This window comes from Equus quagga, chromosome 4, assembly GCF_021613505.1.
Source record: "Equus quagga isolate Etosha38 chromosome 4, UCLA_HA_Equagga_1.0, whole genome shotgun sequence".
In the NCBI taxonomy this organism is placed as follows: Eukaryota; Metazoa; Chordata; class Mammalia; order Perissodactyla; family Equidae; genus Equus; species Equus quagga.
This window is the reverse complement of record NC_060270.1, coordinates 36955934-36975699: the sequence shown is the minus strand read 5'-3', so window position 1 is coordinate 36975699 and position 19766 is coordinate 36955934. Positions and strand designations below refer to the sequence as shown.

The window sequence follows — 19766 nt, the reverse complement described above, 5'->3', positions numbered from 1 at the left end:
TTTGGTCTCCAGTGCAAGTCTAGAGAGAATGTGGAGGTATCATTACTCTGTAGGGATAAGAGCCACCCCCTTAGGCTGAGAGTCAGGAAACCTGGGCTCCAGTTCTCACTGCTGTGTGATGATACCACTTCCACCCATCCCCTCCCCCAGCCTCATTTCCCTTATCTGTAGGATGAGGAATTGCCCTGGCCATCTCCAAAGGCTCTCTTGCAAAGGCTCCCGGCAAAGCCAGGCTGTTATCTGCTGAATGTCAGCACCATCTGGTGGCCATGGGCCATAACCCAAGCCCATTGCCTCCCACTGCCACCTGGCGGCCGCTAATGCCTCATTAAGTTTGCATGGCATTTCGAATTTAAAAAAACCAATGACACGTTCACATACATTATCTTTGCAGCAACCTGACAAGATAGGTAGGGCAGGTGTTGGTACTGACTTTTACCAACAAGATGCTGGTGCCCAAAGAGGTTAGGTGAATGGCATGGAGTCACATGGCAAGTTGGTGGGCTGTTAGAGCTGGGTTTAAAAGTATCTGGGATATTAAGCTACCTCTGAAACAGATTTAGCAGATATTTATTGAGAACCTACCAAGTGCAAGATTCTTCACATAGGTCATTTTATGAACATACAAATGAGACTCTGGCAAAATAATTCACTCAGCATAGGGTGTGGCAGAGGTAGGATTTGAACTCAAATTGTACAATTCTAGCAGCCATATTTCCCCTTCTACTCAATGCCTGGGGCCAGCACACAGAACACCCCAAGGCTTCTATTCTCCAGAATTCTTTAATTCTTCTTCAGGATAGAAGCCCTAATGTTTAGTTGGGCTGATAGTCACCGAGAATGAAGACTACGTTTCCCAGCCTCCCTTGCAGCTAGATGTGGGCAGGATTGGTGTTTGCGATTTCAGGAAAGAGTCTTTGAAGGGACTGGGCATAACCTTCTTCACTGGCAGCTTATAAAACAGCTCCCAGTGATCTCACTTCCTGGAAGTCACACTCTTGTGTAATCCTCTCCTCTTGAATGTGGCCTGGAGCTAGTGCTTTTAACATCAGAATGTAGCAAAAAATGGTGGGAAGTCACTTCCAAGATCAGCTTACAAAAGACTATGACTTCTATCTTGTTCGCATTCTTTTTTTGGTGAGGAAGATTGGCCCTGAGCTAACATCTGTTGCCAATCTTCCTCTTTTTGCTTGAGGAAGATTGTTGCTGAGCTAACCTCCGTGTCACTCTTCCTCTATTTTGTATGTGGGATGCTGCCAAAGCATGGCTTAATGAGTGGTGTGTAGGTCTGCACCTAGGATCTGAATACAAATCCCAGGCCGCTGAAGCAGAGCATGAGAATTTAACCACTACGCCACTGGGCCAGCTTCTTGTTCACATTCTTAATGGCTCCTCTTGATTGCCATCTTGAATGAAGCATGCTACCATGTTGTAAGCTACCTCATGAAGAAGCTCACATGACAAGGAACTGAGGACACCTCTGGCCAATAACCAGTGAGGAAGTGAGGCCCTCAGTCCAATGCCTGCAGAGCAGCGAATCCTGCCAATAACCACATGAGTGATCTTGGAAGCAGAGCCTTCCCAATTTGACCCTTGAGCTGTCTGCAGCCTGGGCCAACATCTTGGTTGTAGATTTGTGAGAGCCCCTGAGCCAAAGGACCCAGCTAAGCCACGCCTGGATTCTTGACCTACAGAAATCGTAATATAATACATGTTATTGTTTTAAGCCTCTAATTTTTGGAGTAATTACACAACAATAGATAACTAATAAAGTTTCTTCCTTGCTAATTAGAAGGTGAATGTGATGGGTGGAGCAGATTACTTGGGCATGACATAGATGTGGGAATTGAGGTCCTTCATGGAGGAACAATGAGATGGAAGGAGTCTGGGTCCTGACACAATGGAACATTACTGATATTTCAAATTTTCTTTCAATCTCAGCTGAGGCCAGCTCTTCCCTTTTTGTGTTGAAGAGGTAGTGTGTGTCTTTTTATGTAAGCAAGGTTATCCTCAGGATAATGGCAAAATAGGTCGAATTTGCCTTTGATGTCCTCGCTGTTTCTGCATCTTGTTTACTCTTTCCTTGCCCTTTCTCTTGTCTAATGCCCAGTCCTCTGCAGTGCCTGCCTAAGGTTCCCTTTAGAGTCCAGATCCCAGCCCTAGAGCTCCCTCTCCACCCTCTTTTTGTTCTTGAGTTCCAACAGGGCTAGCATGATGCCAGTCCTCAGTTCAAAAGGCTGATAAATGCTGTGCTTATTTGCTTGCAGGAATGTGGGAGGGGTGGCAGTGGAGGAGCAGGAGGACAAAATACTCTCAGCATATTTCAAATGACGGCGTTTGTGGAACTGTGAAATTATCAGAAGGAGACATGCTTTTAAATAGTGAGATCTTCCAGGTTTCTCTCAACCAAGTACACATACCCTACTTACCCTACTTACCCTAAGGCTGAAGGGAAGAGGGATGTGGGACGGCACTAGAATGAAGGGGTGAATGAAAAGTGAAAGGCGACCTGTTGTCAAGAATACAAAATGGTAGAGAATACAGATTTTATTTCTTTGGGAAGCAATTTATGATTCGAGTCCTCCTCCCGCCACTGCTTCTTTTTTTTTGTTGCTATTCTAATAATGTTTAGATATAAAACCTGATTATTGCTAAAGGTCAGAAGAATTTGGACTTTTTAGCTCCCATAATTTATTCCTATTATGAATCTTGATAAATATTGCACTTTTTATTGTTTCTTCCTGGCTAGGCATCAGATACTATTTCTCATATCTGTGTTCCTGGCACCAAGCATGGTGCCTGGCACATAGTGGGGACTCAATACATGCTTGTGACTGCTAGAAGTCGGGGGGCAGGGGGGTCCTTATTCCTTGAGAATCATCCTCAGGTCGGTGCATGTGATACCCCCTCCACACACAAATATAGACTGTCATTGCAGGATTCATTCATTTACTTAATAAAAAATTATGGAGCTCCTATCATATGCCAAGTACTGTTTTAGATGCTGGGGATAAAACCATAAATGAAGCAGACAAAAATCTCCACTCTCATGATGCTTATATACTAGTGGAGAAGACAGAAACTCAACAGATACATAAGTAGAATATACAGTATGTTGGATGATGATAAGTACTATAGAGAAAAATAAAGCCTGAAAGGGTGGCAAGGGAGTGCTGGGGGAGGGAGGAGTAGTCAGGGGAGACCCCATGGATGCAGCTCCCCAGATATCCTGAGTGTTCCTCTGCACTTCCTGGCTTCATTGCAGTAAAGCAGGGCCAGGTGGCTGCCGCTGGCCAATGGACTGTGAGCAGAAGGAGTACATGTCACTTTCAGGCCAAGGCAGTTCAGAGCTAGTGAGCCTTTTCCATCTCCCTGCCTCGGAGAACTTGGAGGCCATGTGTTCAGCTGTGAGCGTCACCAGATGGAAAGAACCTAAGTCCCTGAGACCTGGATGGAGGAAAGTACTCCTCTCCCATCTGCCTTGTATTTATTGCCCTGACTAACGCAGTGGCACTTGAGCAAAGCCCAGAAGAAGGTGAAGAAGGTAAAGAAGGTGAGGGAGTGTGAGTCCTGTGGTTATCTTGGAAGGAAGAACATTCCAGGCAGAGGGAACCTGAGAAGGACATCTGGATCAGCTTGAGTAATTTACAATAACCAATTTCACTTCCCTCCAGAGACTTGAATGTTTGACTCAATCACAAATCCTGTATACCAGATTCCTCTTGAAGAAAGGAAAAGGCGTCAATTATTTTGTGATTGTGATCCAGGAAAAAAATGACACACTCACCCATCTCCTAGTCTCTGTCCCTTGTTCCCAGGTATTTGGCATTTTTTCAGGATAGATGTGGCTCACTCTGGATGCAATGTTAACAGCAATGTCTGGCCCATACTCTCCATCCTTCCTGTCATGGGGAGAGCTGGAAGAGGAGGGTTGCGTATCAGGACATCATCCAGCTGCAGCAGCCTTCGGGTGGTGCTCCCCGTCTGGCTGCTGGCCATCAGAACAGTCAGCCCTCACTGTTTCTCATGCCCCAAGCCTCCTACAATGGACTTTTTTCTCATGGGTTTAATTTCTCCTAAGACCGATTCATAGAAGTTCCATTTTAATTGCTATCTGTTCTAGTGCTTTGTCTTACTTTAAAAGACAAGTTTAATAAATCCAAACCTTCTTTTGTCTAGGTCCTACTGACCTGTACAAAGTTAACTTTGACGAATGGTACATTTTAAGCCAAAACATACTCTCTGAACCCCAAACATAGTATAGCTTTTGGTGCTCTTTCCAAAGGCAAGGAAATCATAACAATATTCTGTATAGAAAAATTCCAATATATAAGCTGACATCATTTTCACCTTTTTTTTAAAAAACAAATCCCAATGCCTATGTTTAGATAATTACAAATGAAACTTTAAGAAATTTCCATATCAAGTTTCTCAAACTTAATGTTCAGATTCCTTATAAGGGAAAAAGATTCTCACAGATCTCTAGAGTTGGCTTAAATTATTTTTTATAATGTTTCATACATATATATGTATGTGTGTATATATATATATATATATATATATAAACACAAAACTAAGGAAAAGACTCCTTGTTTTTACAGATTTCATGACTCTATAAAACCAAAACAAATTTGTAAATTAAATACAAACAAAACTACCAAATGAGAAAATTAAAATTTACTATGTTGATTTTATAGAAGGAATGATATTTGTTGAAACCAAATCACCCCTCACAACATGGAAATTTTCCCAACTGCAAGAGCACAGACCTATTTACCCACATTCCTTGTGATGACTCAATTCTCCCACTAACCTTTGTTTGTATGGTACACCACAATATAATTTGGATATAACTTGGTGTGACCACATCATTTATTTTTAAAGTCTCTCTCTGTTTTTTTCTCATAAGTCTGCAACAGTTCACTTAGTACTATTTGCCAATCACAAATTCAAACAGAGGCAGTGAAATTGCATTCCCAGAATAACTGTTAAGGGTTGATAAATTTATGAAGATATCCCACTCCACTAGTAATCCAATACAAACTAAAATGAGAGGCCATTTCTTCCATCAAATTGGTAAACCTTTTTAAAAAGATAGAATAAATGCTGGTGGGTATGTGTGATGGGCACCCTGGAGCACTTCTGGGGAGAATGAAAACTGGCCTGACCCTTCTGGAAAGCAATTTGGTAGTAGGTATTCACAGACTTAAGAGCTTTCAAAGTCTTTGCATCAGTAATTTCACTTAGAGGTTTCCACCTTAAGGAAATAATTTTAAAGTGTGGGCAAAGATTTCTGTCTAAGGATATTCCTGGCAATGTTCTTGTTAACAGTGAAAAAACAGGACACCCCCTAAATGTCCAAAAATAATGAAATAAACTAAATTATTAAGAATTATGTAGCCATTACAATAATATTTGTGAACAATTTTAATAACAGCAGATAGTGCTCAAGACTATGGAGGAGAAAACATGGAGGGGAAAAAAACAGGATACAGAGCCATATATTCTATATAGTTCTATTATGTCAAAAACATAAATGTGCAAAGAAAAAGACGCAACAGAAATTAGCCAAAATGATGAGTGCTTTTTTTTCTGGAATGTAGGTAATTTCTGCTTTACTTTTTATGTTTCCTGAATTTTTAAACTTTATATAATAAGCATGCAATATTTTTATTTTTTAATTAATACAAATAACCCTGTAATAGATGGCATGTTAGCTTAGACCACCCTGAAAGACTCCTAATTGTCAACTGGACTTGCTTCCTTACAACATCTGTCACAGGTCCCAGATTTAATTTCTAGAGTTACACAAAATAAGTCTACAACTGCTGTAGAGATATTTCAAAAAGCAACCTTTCCCACCTCCCACTGCCATAACCCTGCTCCCCAACTTCCGTCAATTTTCTTTCTGCCCAACCCTTTCAACAGTTCTCTATCAGATAGGGTTTCTGATCTCACCAGCCTGCTTACCCTGTTCCAGACAGGCTCTTGTTTAATAGTTTTCCTCTAAAAATGTGATATTCAGAAGCAAAGGCAAGTCTCCAAAATTCTAAAACACAGCTATAGTCATACCACTCCTCTGCTAAAGAACCTCCAGAGGCTCTTACCAGAAAAGCAGACCCCCTCCCCCATCCCCCTTGGCATTCAGTGTCCTCCTGGATCTTGTCCCAGCCTTTCCAGCCTCATATCCCATTGGGCCTCTAACACATTCAACACCAGTGCTTTCAAACCATGTGTTGCTATGCATTAGTGAGTCATGAAATCAATTTAGTAACAGCATTAAAAAAAAAGAATAGAATAGAATAGAAAATACCAAGTTGTATTGCACATACTAAAGGCAATTGCTGTCTTAGGTTGTACACACACACACACACACACACACACACACACACACACACACACTAGGTCATGGCTGAACTGTATTTCTTACTTTGAGTGATGATCAAAAACCTTTTGAAAGCCACAGCCCATGCCACAGCCACATGAAGCCAGCAGCTGGTCCCCAATCTTGCTTCATACTGCCTTTGATCCCACTGTTCACTCAGCTAGGCAATCTCCCTGTTCTCTGTCTACTGAAACCTTTCAGGGCCCTAATAAGATACCACCTCCTCCTGGACATATTCCACCATTTTCCCTCATCTGTGATCCTGAAGTGATATTCTCCTACCTTTTTTATGCCACTCAAAACAGCCTGCCTTGTATTGTAGCTATATCTGACACTGAGTTCTTAGAGAAAGTGTACCTGGAGGACGGGACTGTGTCCTTCTTCAAAGGCCCAAAGGTGTAGTGAACCTAGTTGATGCTCAATAAATGTCTGCCCAACTGAATATTTTCTATATCTCCTTCCAGGAGCATCTCCTGGTGTTCTTCCTCCTATTTGCTTGACAATAGGCCCCAGCAGGCATAAGATCTGTGCCCTGGGGTCAATGTTATCTACAGTGGTGGCTCTAAAAAACAGCCCGTCCTGAAAGCTTTCATCTTTCTTCAGGAGGAATAAGAGAAATAAACATACATTTTTATTCGCCTAAAAGATACTCCTTTATTTGAGAGTGTCTCTCCTATGTTTTTGGTGTTAACAGGTATTTTTGTGGGGCCGATTTGGATCCTGGGCGCGGACACGGCACCGCTTGTCAGGCCATGCTGAGGCGGCAACCCACATAGCACAACCAGAGGCACTCACAACTAGAATACACAACTATGCACTGGGGGGCTTTGGGGAGAAAAAGAAAAAGAAAAAGAAAAAAAGATTGACAACAGTTGTTAGCTTAGGTGCCAATCTCTGAAAAAAAAGGAAAAAAAGATATATTTTTATGGAGCCATGTTGAGGATAAATTAGAAAATAATAGTTGGCTTTTAGTGTGTGTGTCTTTATGGTCTTTACTTGGCAAAATAAAAAGCTAGTAATTCTGTGTTTGCCTTTAACAGCAGGGACTCAACTGCCCTTTCTGGGCTGGCTGCAGGTAGGTTCACTTTTTTAAAGGCCAGGGGAATTCATTGATATAGGGCTGGAGGAGGGTTTCTCTTCTCATCTCAAGGACTGCTATTTATTGGTCTGTGTTCCTCCTCTGACGTTTCCACTCTCTTGGTCCCCAATATGTTAATCACCCATTAAGTCCCAGGGGGTGAGCGAGTGTATCTCTGGCCCTTTAAATGGGGGCGCGGCGTAAGGGGCGGACCGCCTAGGAGAGACGGGGGTCAGAAGAGGAAAGCGGAAGCGTGGCCGCCAGTGGTAGATACTGCGCGTGCGTGAGGCTAGAGCAGGGGGCGGGGTCACGTGGGCCTTGGGGGTCCTGGAGTGGAGTGGCTGCCAGCGTAGGTAAGAAATCTCGCTAAGGCGGGCCAGCTGGCTGGGACTGTCGTCAGGGGCGGTACCCCGGACCGGAGGAGAACGCGCGCCAGGTCGCTGAGCCTGGGCCTTTTCCCCCGCGCGGCAGCGGCGAGGCCTCGGTGAGGCTGACGGAGCCGCTGACAGGCCACCTGGACCGGGCCCACCGGCAGGGCGGGGTTGACTCTGGGCGGGGGGCGTGTCCTGCGTTTGGCCTGGAACTGGGTCAGGCGGTTTCCACTTGTTGATTCCAAACGAATGTGAGGCTGAGGGATAGGTGCGCCCGCTCCCCTGATTGTGAGGTCAGGAGGCGGGTCATCACCCCCTCCCCCGGACGGAACAGGTGTGCACCCCGCCTTTCGGGCCTGGGGCACCGGTGCGGGCTCCTCTGTCTGTCGAGGACTGGGATGAATGTGCTCCCCGAGTATGAGGCCGAGGTTTAGATGGGGTGACCACCCTGTGAGGCTGGTGCCAGTTTGTCTCTGCCTGCAAAGTGTGCCCCAAAGTGAGGGTAGCTGGGGGACAGGTGGGTCTCTAAAGTTGGAGGCTGCTCCTGTGTCCTGGTTAGTTCTTCAGGTGTGGTACCTGGGGAGGGAGCAGTCTAAAGTGTTTGGTGTGCTTCAGACGCAGTCAGGGTGGGATGAAGTAGGATGGCTGAAAGAGGGTCCACGGCCATGGGGTATCCGGAACTGCTGGGGAGCCTTTTCCAAATAGGCATGCCTCCTCTATACCGTAATGTTAGGATGGACAGGAAGGCTTGTGTCCTCTGCATTGCCCACCCTCTACCACACTCTCCCCTCCATCCCCCCCGCCCCCTAAAAATACAAGCAAAACCAAACATGGCTGTTAACTTGTGGCACCAACTCTACTCCAGATGTCTGTGGTTGGGAGATAATTATGCATCAGGTGTGTGTGTTTGAGGTCCATAATACAAATGGGGATGGAGGATCTCTGTCTAAGACGTGGCTTTGCTCATGGTTAAATTTAAGCAAAGAGTAGATTTTGAATCTTCTGGCAATAGCTGGTCTGTTCCATAGAATACAGAATAAAGATAAATGGGGGAAAAATTCTTGTTGAACTATTAGGCTTCATATGTCAGAGACATAATGTGAGAAAATTCTTTCCAGAGCTCTAAGAGAATAGTATGTTGATTGTCCTTTATATATTTCCTTTGTACCTGGACTAGCATCAGCAGGTGGATATTTTCTGTTTTCCGGGATATTTGGGCATCTTGATGATTTTCATCTTTATTTCACTGTTTTAGAGACATTTCAACCATTGTGACACCCAATGTCAGTTATCTAAGTGAATGAAAAGTAAGGCCTTTTGAACTCAATGAAGTATGTTTAACTTTGGATCTGTTTATAGTTTTCACAGAGGTTAGATAGCATCTTCTCTTCACCCACAGCTTCAAGTATCACCTGTATATATTTGTAAGATCAAGCTGTTCTTAAGTGAATCTTGAATTCGTGTTTGAATTATCTTCATTCTATGTAACAGCTCCTGTGTTACATCTTCCAAGACTAAGCACCCCAGAGTGAAGAGAAAACTCCTGCCTTCAGTATTTACAAATCCCAGGGAAGGACGCTGATTGGCCAGGTTGGACATGACAATATCATGGGCCTACTCTTCTGGCTAGGCAGCTAGGGCGTTTGATTAGCAGCACTACCAAAATTGCATGTGTGCAGGAGGAGCTGTTTCCCAAAGGAAGGGTGGTAAAGGTGCTGGGATGTTTTGACTGTAATCAACTTTGTTTTTCACTCCGTAGTTTAGCAAAAAACTTGCCTCTTTCAAAAAAAAAAAGAAGAAATCTCGTGACTCTACGTCCTCCTTGACACCTAACCAAGAGAAATTGAGGTGACAATATAATTAATTAAGATGAGTGGGAAAGCCAGCATCTACTCAGCTGATAACTGAGTGGAATCCTATCTTCTGTGCATTTGACTTATAAGAATTCACCATACCAGTCAGTGAAAAAAGAAAAGGGAATCTGTTTCAGCCTACACAAGGCCCATGCCCTTCTTAGGAGGAGTTCTCTGAGGTTGGCCTGGGTCTTTAAAGAGAGATTCTTGTAATAGTGGAGATTTATTAGAAGCTGGAAAGAAGTGATGATTTTTTCTCTCATTCATTTAACTTATCACCTCATACACATATTGATATACAACTGATGAATAATACTAGGGTTTATATATAATGTAGATATTTATAAGACTTAGTTCTTATTGTTTTGTATATTGTAGAGGGTTAGTTTTTCTTTTCTAGAATGGTGCTACTAGCAGATTGTGCTTGACAGTTCGTAGTAGTAACTTAGTACCATGCACAGGTAGGTCTCAGACACTCTTCCTTTCTCTCACTTTTCTTTTTAACATTTGTTGTTCATATGTACTTCCTAAGTTTTAAATGATCACTCTTCTCCTTTAGACATTTACCTCGAGAAGTTTGGGCTGTTTCGTTGTGGCAGCTCCAAGCACTGTGGGCGGTAGTTGCCTAAATGTAACCTATTCTTGGAAGGAAACTTGGGGGTCAAGTAAGCAGCTCAGCCCAGTACGTAGTAGCATTGCATCTAACACAGGGTCTGTTTCTGAAGTCCATGAGTAAGGTGAAATTTGAGTACCCTTGAAAAAGTACTGTGAGAAGGAGTCATGTTGGAGACTGACAGATGATCTCTCAGGAAGTCCAGCACAGCCAGCTTTTGCTCCATGTTGGAAGAGCATGCTGTTTATTTTGAGCACAGGTAAATAGATTGCTTATGTATGAAGCATGCAAGAACTGAAATTGACCAAAAGGACAACAATGTCCATCTCCCATCCCATACTCACTCTGAAGCATATAGTTCCTTAGGGGAGTGGTGCGCAGAGTCCCTGGCTCTGAGTAAAATCTTTTCTTTCTCTTTCCCTTTGCTGAAGATAGTAGTTGAATTCCTGTAAATTGAATGGATAGATGATACATTTCTACTGTTTTCATCTTGGTCCATGGGCTGAATTAATGCAAAAGAACATGAAACATCTGAAATTGCAGAGTTTGTGTCATATTATACATGAGCTAAATGGTCATTAAAAAAGAGCAGTGTTAGAGATTTTTAAAAATCTCATCTGGATGCAAGGATTGGAACTTGCAAGTGGGAGGCTTTGTAGTAGAATGACTATATCTTATTTTGAATGACCAGAACTGCTATTTGAGGCTCTGGAAACCAGTGATGCAGTGTTGCATGGCTGCTTACCTAGGGAGGGAGGGTGGGAGAGAGGGAGTGATGGAGAGATGGGTGGATAGATGTTGGTGGGTTGATTAGCTACTGTGTAATTAGGCACTGGGAATATAATGGTGAACAAGGCAAATCTGGTCTTTGCTCTCCCGGAACCTGCTATTCTCCTGGAACCTGCATTCCAGTTGAGGGAAGAGAATGGTGGTTCAGACACTGAAAAAATGATTGCAATGTGATAAGTGTAATGAAAGAGGGGAACAATGTTATAGGTGCATATTAACAGGGAACCTAGTCTAGTTGAGCAGGACAACAACGACTTTTTTCCCCCCTAAAGATTGGCACCTGAGCTAACAACTGTTGCCAACCTTCTTTTTTCCTTCCTCAAGACCCCAGTACATAGTTGTATATTCTAGTTGTGAGTGCCTCTGGTTGTGCTGTGTGGGATGCCGCCTCAGCATGGCTCAGTGAGCGGTGCTGAGTCTGTGCCCAGGATCTGAACCGGTGAAACCCTGGGCCACCAAAGCGGAGTGTGGGAATTTAACCACACGGCCACAGGGCTGGCCCAAAAATGGCTTTTTTAAGGAACCAAAGTTTTAGCTGATATCTGAAGGATGAATATGATCAGCAGTAGTTGACAAGCCTGATTACATAAAGGTAGAACTCAATTATAACTTGGCTAATTGTGGCATAGATCCCTATATGCTGTGAGTCAATATCTTCTGAAGCTTAACAATTACAGGTAATAAAAGTCATATTTAATTTGCAACATGGGTGTTATTCTTGTCTTCCAGTTCTTGTGTTAATCAGCAAATATTTATTGAATGTCTACATAGTTATGCAAATGAGTGAGCCCAGTGATGAGGAGTAAACAAAGAAACATGGCCCCATTTTTATTGTCTAGTTGGAGAGAAGAGGCATAGTCATGTGCTAAGTCAACTAACGAATCAACGTGAGAAAAGTGCCAAGGCACTGTTCTAAAGAAGACGTGTATTCTGGATTCAGAGGATGCTTAAGGAAGGAAGGTGCCCAGAAGGAAGGAAAGAAAGAAGGAACTTAGGAAAATGGAGAGGGAAAGGAAAGAGAAGGTGAACTAGTGTGAGCAGACCTGGAGGGGAAGTGGAAGCTCTTTATGAAGGACTCTGAGTACAAATACTAAATTTAGTTGTAAAGGAAGGCAGGGCCAGCTCATGTGATGTCTGGAATCATGGGTTTAGAATTTGGAATTTTATTCTGTAGGCATTGGGGAACTGTTAAAAATGAGTCCATTTACCAGAGAAAGAGAATAGAAAACCAATAGAAATGAGTCCTCTATTATGTTTTTCTTCACAAAACAAACCACAAAAAGATGAGACAAAGCAAAGAAATGGAAGAAGAGAAATACTTGGATTGGGAAGGCCAGAAACAAAGTTGGCATGTAAAATTATTTCCATATCGTGATTTCATGATATCTTCCTGGGGATATAGTAAATTAAAACAAACCTTGATTTGATTTCATTGTAATGTGAAAAGTGTCTCATATGACACTTTTGGGAGGAAAAGAATGTCAGTGAATTAAGTAGGATCCTGGAACTTGAGAACAGTTGGGAATATCTGCCATGGTAAAAAAAAAAAAACAACTGGTGCAAGTTTCACATTAACCTGTTGGCCAGTGTCATAATGGGGTCATTGCAGTTTATATGGTACATGTATTTTTTTAATGGTCCTTGAATCTATTATTAATTGAATGAGAATAACCTTATTAATTAAGAGAGAGTAGCTTTGGGAACTGTCAAGATGTCAGATAATCTTAAATTGGAACTATTAAAATATTAGTTATTAGCACTCAGAAGAGGACAGCATACTGGGTAATCATAATTCTGTGATATACATTTCCTGTCAGATTAATCTAATTTCATTCTGGGAGAGACTAAGAAACAATCGATGTGACCTTAAGAACTATAAAAACACTCTATCACAGGATGGTTGGGTGAAGAACTAGTTGTAGCATTCTGTCTCAGGAGGAGATTATCAGTAGTTCATTGCCAACCTTGGTGCTGGGGTAGCACTTAAGTGATGTCTGAAGGCAGTATCTGCATCAAGTGTGTAATCTTGTGTCATATATTAAGCATTTCATCATTGGTCTGCATACTGGAATGAACAGCTTGCTCAATAAATATTTGGGCAACACCAAGTGACAAGGGAGAGGTTAGTATTTCAGAATGTTGGCAATGTGGTCGGAAACAAATTAATTGAAGTTTGTTAGTGTATTCATTTCCTATTCCTGCTGTAACAAATTACCACACACTTAGTGGCTTAAAAAAAGCAAATTTAGTATTTCCAGTTCTGTAGTTCACAAGTCTAGCACCGGTTTTCCTAGGCTAATATCAATCTGTGGTGGGTCTGGCGTCCTTCTGGAAGCTCAAGGAGAGAATCCTTTTCCTTACCTTTTGCAGCTTCTAGAGACTGCCTAAATTCCTGGCACCCTTCCTCCATTTTCAAAGCCTGCAACATAGCATCTTCCTGACCCTGCTTCTGTTGTCATACCTCTTTCTCTGATGCTCTCTTCTGCCTCCCTCTTCCACTTTTAGACCTTTGTGATTACATTGGGTTCACCTGGATAATCCAGGATAATCTCCCCAACTCAAGATCCTAATTTAGTCACATCTGCAAAGTTCCTTTTGACATGTGAGGTGACATAGTCACGGTTCTGGGGGTGAGGATGGGCATGGTTGGGCAGTATTATTCTGCCCACCACAGGCACAACTCAATTTCTAAAAAATGTATAGAAGCTGCTCTAGTGAACTCTCCTTTTTTTAAAAAAAAAATCCGAGCATGGTGATCTTTTGATTCAGCAGGTTTATTTGGGTTGGAAAAATTTGCTGACTGACATAAAGAAAGGAATAACTACTGGGAAGTGACAAAAGAGGAAGTTGGTGTAAGAAAAGGAATAATTTTAGAATGAGTTAGTAGTATAAAACACTTATTATCATAATAAAACATTTTTATTAAGGGTCTCTGGTGCTTTGCAGGGGGCTGTACTGACCTTAGATAAAACACTTACCATTTAGCTCATGGAGAAACTTCTAGTATGATATTATGTCCTTTTGATATGCTTAGCGCTGGCTAGACCTTTCCAAAAGTACTGGATCTTGTTTCAGGGTCTTTAACTTTAGAAGAATTTGGAAATCTTGAGGAAATGTTAAATGATGATAGCTAGTGTTTCTTGAAAGCCTATTCTGTGTCCAGGCATTGTTCTAAATGCTTTACGCTCATTATGTCATTTATTCCTCACAGTAGCCCAGCAAAATAGGTAGTTACATTCCTAAGAGTCAGGACTCTCAATTGTAAGTGACCAAAAAAAAAAAAAAAAAATTAAAAGAGTTAACAGAGTTGTTGGCTTATGTAGCCAATGTACCAGGAGGCTATGGCCAGAGCTAACATCGTGGAAGACCAACCTGGGGCCTGAAGATACCAAGGCACTCTTTCCTCCTCTTCTAGTGGAAACGGCTCTTCCTCACCAGTTCCCTTTTAGTGAATCCTGGGAAAGGACTCTGGCTATATGATGCAACCTCTATTACAGGGGATTTTTGATTGGCAGCCTCCACAAGAACCACATGGTTTGAAGGAGCCTTTCCCAAAACAAGAGAGAGGTTCTTCTCTGGGCAAACAACGCAAATGGCCGCAGTATTTCATCTTACAAATGTAGAAGTAGAGGGGCTCAGAAAGGGTTGGCAGATTGACCAAGGTCGCAGATAGGAACTGGTAAAGTCCAGATTCAAATGTAATTTTAACTGACTCTTTGGCTTCTGTTCTTTCCACTTTGCCACCACTCCACGATCACGGGAGCTCAGTGAAGTGAAGGTTGGGCATGGAGTAGGGCAACTGGCAGGATGTTCTTTCTCCAGGGAATGCTTGATCGCTTGAAACTTCTTGAGTGTGGTATCGGTGTTCCCAGGTGCTGAGCTGTCCTGAGAGCCTCTTACTAACTCCAGATAGGAGATATCAAAAAAGCCAGAAAAAAGTGCTTGCCTTTCTGAGTTATTTTGGAAAGACAAATGTGAAGAGTGAAACATTTTAGGTTATTAAATCATTTAAAACTTTCTTTTTGGGGGGCTATGTGGTCTTTTCTTCTTTTTTTTAAATATATGAGAATGAAACTTAATAACTGTCCTCAGGAACCACTGCACGTGAATTAGATTGTGCATGTTTGCAAACCCCTTGCCTAATTGTAATCATTTTTGCTAAGTGGTCCAAATAAGAGTGAACTTTCTTAAGAAGTAATTTGTCATGAGCCAGTTCAGTCTTCTTTGCAGAAAGGCATATGAATGCTTATATTGCTACCGCATTTGGCTCATTGCAAAAGGAGCAGTATATTTGGTACCCGGGATTGGAAAGCTGCTTTCAAATGTTGCCAGATACGGCGTGGCCTGTTATGTCTTCCAGGAATGTATTTGATACCATGTGTTTGTAGGACAGAGCCTTACAGTCTATCTTCTGTAACATGTGAAAGAAATTAGTCTGTATTTGGTAATATACCAAATGTACTAGCTAGAAAAATTGTTTTCAGCTCTTGAAAAATCAGTCTCCATGAATCTACATGTCTTACACATAGTAAATATTCATTTCTTTTAATATGATAAAAATGAAACGTGGAAGGAAGTGAAATTCATTATAAGTACTAAGAAAAATGAACCTTAAATTAGATAATATTGTCAGTTTGGGGCATGTTATTTTTTAAAAAACAGTAACAACTAATTCTCGACTCCCTTTGAAAAAGTTAGTTCTTTCTATGACTCAGTGGTTGTTAGCCTCTTTTTCTGCTTCCATTTCTCTAAGGAGTAAGAGAAGCTCCTAAGATGGGGAGGGTTGGTGATGGGGTGGCGATTATGCCCCCTGCTGGCAGTATTGTAGCTTGAAAAAGCTTCCCAGTGAGAGTTACTGCTAGTTGTGTACTGCGGGAAACACGTCTGGAAAACAAAATGACTATTTTTATTATAATTTTTGCTATGGTGTTAGTTCTGTTTGCATGTTTTTGCTTCTTTATTCTAAACGAGCAGAGCTAAGTGATGGACTTTTTAAAGTTTGGTTACTTGTAGCCTAATTCTGACACCAAACTAAAAACATTTAAGAACAAATTTAATCATTAAACGTATAATTTTTTTCCTGAATGTGTTTTCAGTTTTCTAGAAGTTTTGCAGGTGGTTATTTTCTAGACAATTTTGCTAGTAAACCAAATTATCTTTTTAGTATATCGTATCATTTAGAGCTGTGAAATATACACAACATTGCATACATTTCTTTTTCTTTAGTATTTCAGTTTTCCCTGAAAATGTCCATGTTTCTCTATGACTAACTTTCTTTCTAGAAATTGCTAGTTGGCTTTGGAACTATTGTATCCTGGCATCATTGTTGTCTCGCCTAATAGATCTGAACCCTTACGTTTGCTAGTATCATAGCAAGTGACTAGCTGTCCATTCTGAGCCCTCTGTGTCTACACTAAGCACCTTGAGTGATCTGTGGCCTTGTATGGATGGCAGTGACAAAATTGGTCTATGTGCTTCTCTCCAGGGGAACTGGAGATCTACTCTGAGGTCTGGGGAATGTGAGGAAGGGATTAATTGCAGCTTTTGGCACCACTTTACCCTCGTGCTATTAGGTACATAAATCTAGTTGGTACTGGGTCTAGTGGCTGAGCGTATCCCAAGTCTATCGCTGTCAACATACTTACGTGTGGTGGGCCACTTCCTGTTAGATGTTCCTCCTTTGTGCTCCCATAGAAACTGCCCCACCCATATCATACCCTGTACCCTTGTGTTGATTTCTCTTTGCTTATAATCAGATCACCAAGTGACGAATTGGTTTCCACAAAAGTCTGACCAAGTCACTCTTTGTAATGTCCAGTTGAGAAATCTAAGTGATATATATTTTTTCTTCTTTGAAAAGAGATCATCATTCAGATCATCATGATCTAAGGCCACAACGCAAAACCAACAAAAATTTGCTTGGATTGACTGAATACAATTATTAAAAGTAAACATGGAAAATGAACCAGACCATGAAAATGTGGAACAGAGCCTCTGTGCTAAGACTACTGAAGAAGAGCTGAATAAGTCTTTCAATATAGAAGCTTCACTTTCAAAGTTCTCTTACATAGATCTGGACAAGGAACTGGAGTTCAAAAATGATCTGGTAAATATTCAACTTTTTGTTAAGTGATGATATTTAACCAAAATATTGGTTAGAGTGTACTTTATGACCCAAAACTCTAAATCTCTCATTTTTGCATGGACTAATAGTCTGTGTACAGTTTTATGAGATAATATTCCTCTTCATTTGTATAGTTCATTACAGTTTATGAAACACTTTAATACATGTTCTCAATTGAGCTTCACAACACTGATAATCCATTTTCTAGAGGAAGACACTGAAGTGCAGCTATGTTAAATGACTTCTCAAGATTGTTAAGCCAGTGGTAGGTTTAGAATTCTTGCACAGTGATTGTTTTCCCGTTGATTTGATACTATATTAATACGATTGTGTGACCATGAGAATATTTAATAAGTTGTTTGACCTAATCATTTCTCACCATAATTTATGAAATAACTAGGAAATGCAAGTCAGGCCTTCGTATATTGCTTATGACTTATGTCCAGACTTAGAAAGTTAGGGCTTGTCATAAGACTTGCTGTTTGTCATGCTTAAGAAAATAGAGGCCAGAGTCCTTCAATAGAAGCTTTCTGGAAAGGGCTGTCAAGATGGTGCGGTCAGTTTATAATTGTCCTTGTCCTTGGTAATCATTCAGTATGTGGATAGGAAGGGGAGTAATTCTGTGGTCTTTTGACCTGATCCCTATTACCATGGATTATTGAGTTGGCTCTCAATCAGTTTGGTGGTATGTTTGTTTATTGATAATGATTCTATCAATTAAAACATTCATGATTATAAGAGGGATAGCATCATTCTGTGAGCATTAATTTCTTTTCTTTATTTAGATTGATGACAAGGAGTTTGATATTCCTCAAGTTGATACTCCTCCAACACTGGAAAGCATACTAAATGAAGTAAGTATATATTAAAGGTCATTGTCATTAATTTTGATACTTTCCGGGTTAGTTATAGCGTATGTATCTAGATTTTCCCTGTCCAGTATGGGAGCCACTAGTCACACGTGGCAATTTAAATTTAAATTAATTAGTTAAATAAAAATTAAAACTTCAGTTCCTTAGTTGTACAAGGCACATTCCAAGTGCTCAAATAGCCACATGTGACTAGTAGCTATTATAGTGGACAGCATAGATACAGAACATTTCCATCGTTGCAGAAAGTTCTGTTGGACAGTGCTGATCTAGATTGTGAGCCTCTCAAGGGCAGAAGCCATGTCTTGTTCATTTCTGTGCCCAGTGCAATGCCTTGTGCTTGGTAGATTTAAAAGAAAATGTTTTATTGAGTAAGTTGAAATATTAAAGTCATGTCACTTTTGAGATTTGTATTGTGTTTTGATAATGTTATCTCTACCAGTGATATTCAGATAGCTCATCCTCTGATAATGAAGAAGCATCCACAACCTTTAATGTGCCTCATCACTCTTCTAGATGAAGAAAACAAAACCTCCATAGGTTATCTTATGAGCACCATCTCTATTAAAGAGTTTTTCAGAGTTTTGAAATGATGTTATTCTTTTCTGAATTATCAGATCATAAAGGCTTTATAAAGGAACTTTGTGGGAGTACATGTTGGTGAAGCGTGCCAGTTTTTATGTACTCTGCATCTGCTGACAGTTCTTCAGCTCAGCCTTCTTGATCTTTTAGAAACTTGCTTAAGACTTCCCTTGGAGGTTTTAGCTTCTAATTTGAGAAAGATTTTTTTTTTTCTGTGTAAATCTATTTCAGATCCCAGGTTGTATTTTCTAGAAGATAGTGATGCCAAGCTTTCCCAACAAAAATGCCCACTGATCCATGGCTCTGAATGAGGTGGACCTTGGTCTTTATCACTTGTTTACCTATATTTTTAGGCTTTTAGCCAACACTTTATAGGATGGAAACTACTTTCTCTGTAAATTCTTTCATTTTTCTTGTATCATTTTTATTTCTGTTTTTTATATCAGTTTGATGTTGCTGTTACTTTGAATATATTTTAACTTCAAAAATGTTCTGTCTGATCTGTGTTGACGCTTAAGAATTTTTAGTTTGGACAAAGAAGGCTTTGGTCTATGAGAGAATATTCTGCAACAGTGAAGTTTCTTTTATTTTTTGCTTTCTAATATAGCGGAAATCTTTCATTTAGAGATGAAGAGATTAATTTTAGTTAATTTTGTTAACATGGCCTTAATCACATGCTCATTTCAATTATCTTACTAAGTGTGAAGTAAAAATAATTGTAGAGGACTGTGTACAAAGCCCTATTTGTACATATTTATAAAGTAATAGCAAAGAAAATTATGCTCATAAATGAGACTCTAATTCGTAATGAAGGAAAACCATCTTTGCACAGTTTTCTTATCTATGATGAACAGTAAGTAGTTGTTAGTGGTTTACTGAGAAGATAATGCTGTTACCATCCTCAGGAGTAATTTGGGTGCCTGGTGTATTTGGGTCATAGTGTTAGATGCTGGGATTTTAAAGTGCTATGTGACTGTCTCTGACTTTGAGAGAGAAATGGGACTGGAAATTGGCCAGCCTTCGCACCTCCAGGGAGCTAAGCAGGTAGGTAGGTGGAAGCAAAAATAATTTAAGTTATAAACATTGTGAAGACTATAAGAGG

The 19766-nt window shown here is 40.8% G+C and overlaps 1 protein-coding gene across 2 annotated transcripts in view; it reads left to right on the top strand.

Moving 5' to 3' along the window:
• The first annotated feature begins 7692 nt into the window (after positions 1 to 7692).
• VPS8 (VPS8 subunit of CORVET complex) overlaps positions 7693 to 19766 on the top strand; it is a 233285-nt gene continuing 221211 nt past the window's right edge. For both annotated transcript variants that reach the window (XM_046658305.1, XM_046658304.1), the window contains exons 1-3: positions 7693 to 7816; positions 16950 to 17195; positions 17999 to 18067. In XM_046658305.1, the coding sequence (XP_046514261.1) occupies positions 17043 to 17195; positions 17999 to 18067 (222 nt within the window). In that variant the 5' untranslated portion in view covers positions 7693 to 7816; positions 16950 to 17042. The remainder of the gene's footprint in view (positions 7817 to 16949; positions 17196 to 17998; positions 18068 to 19766) is intronic.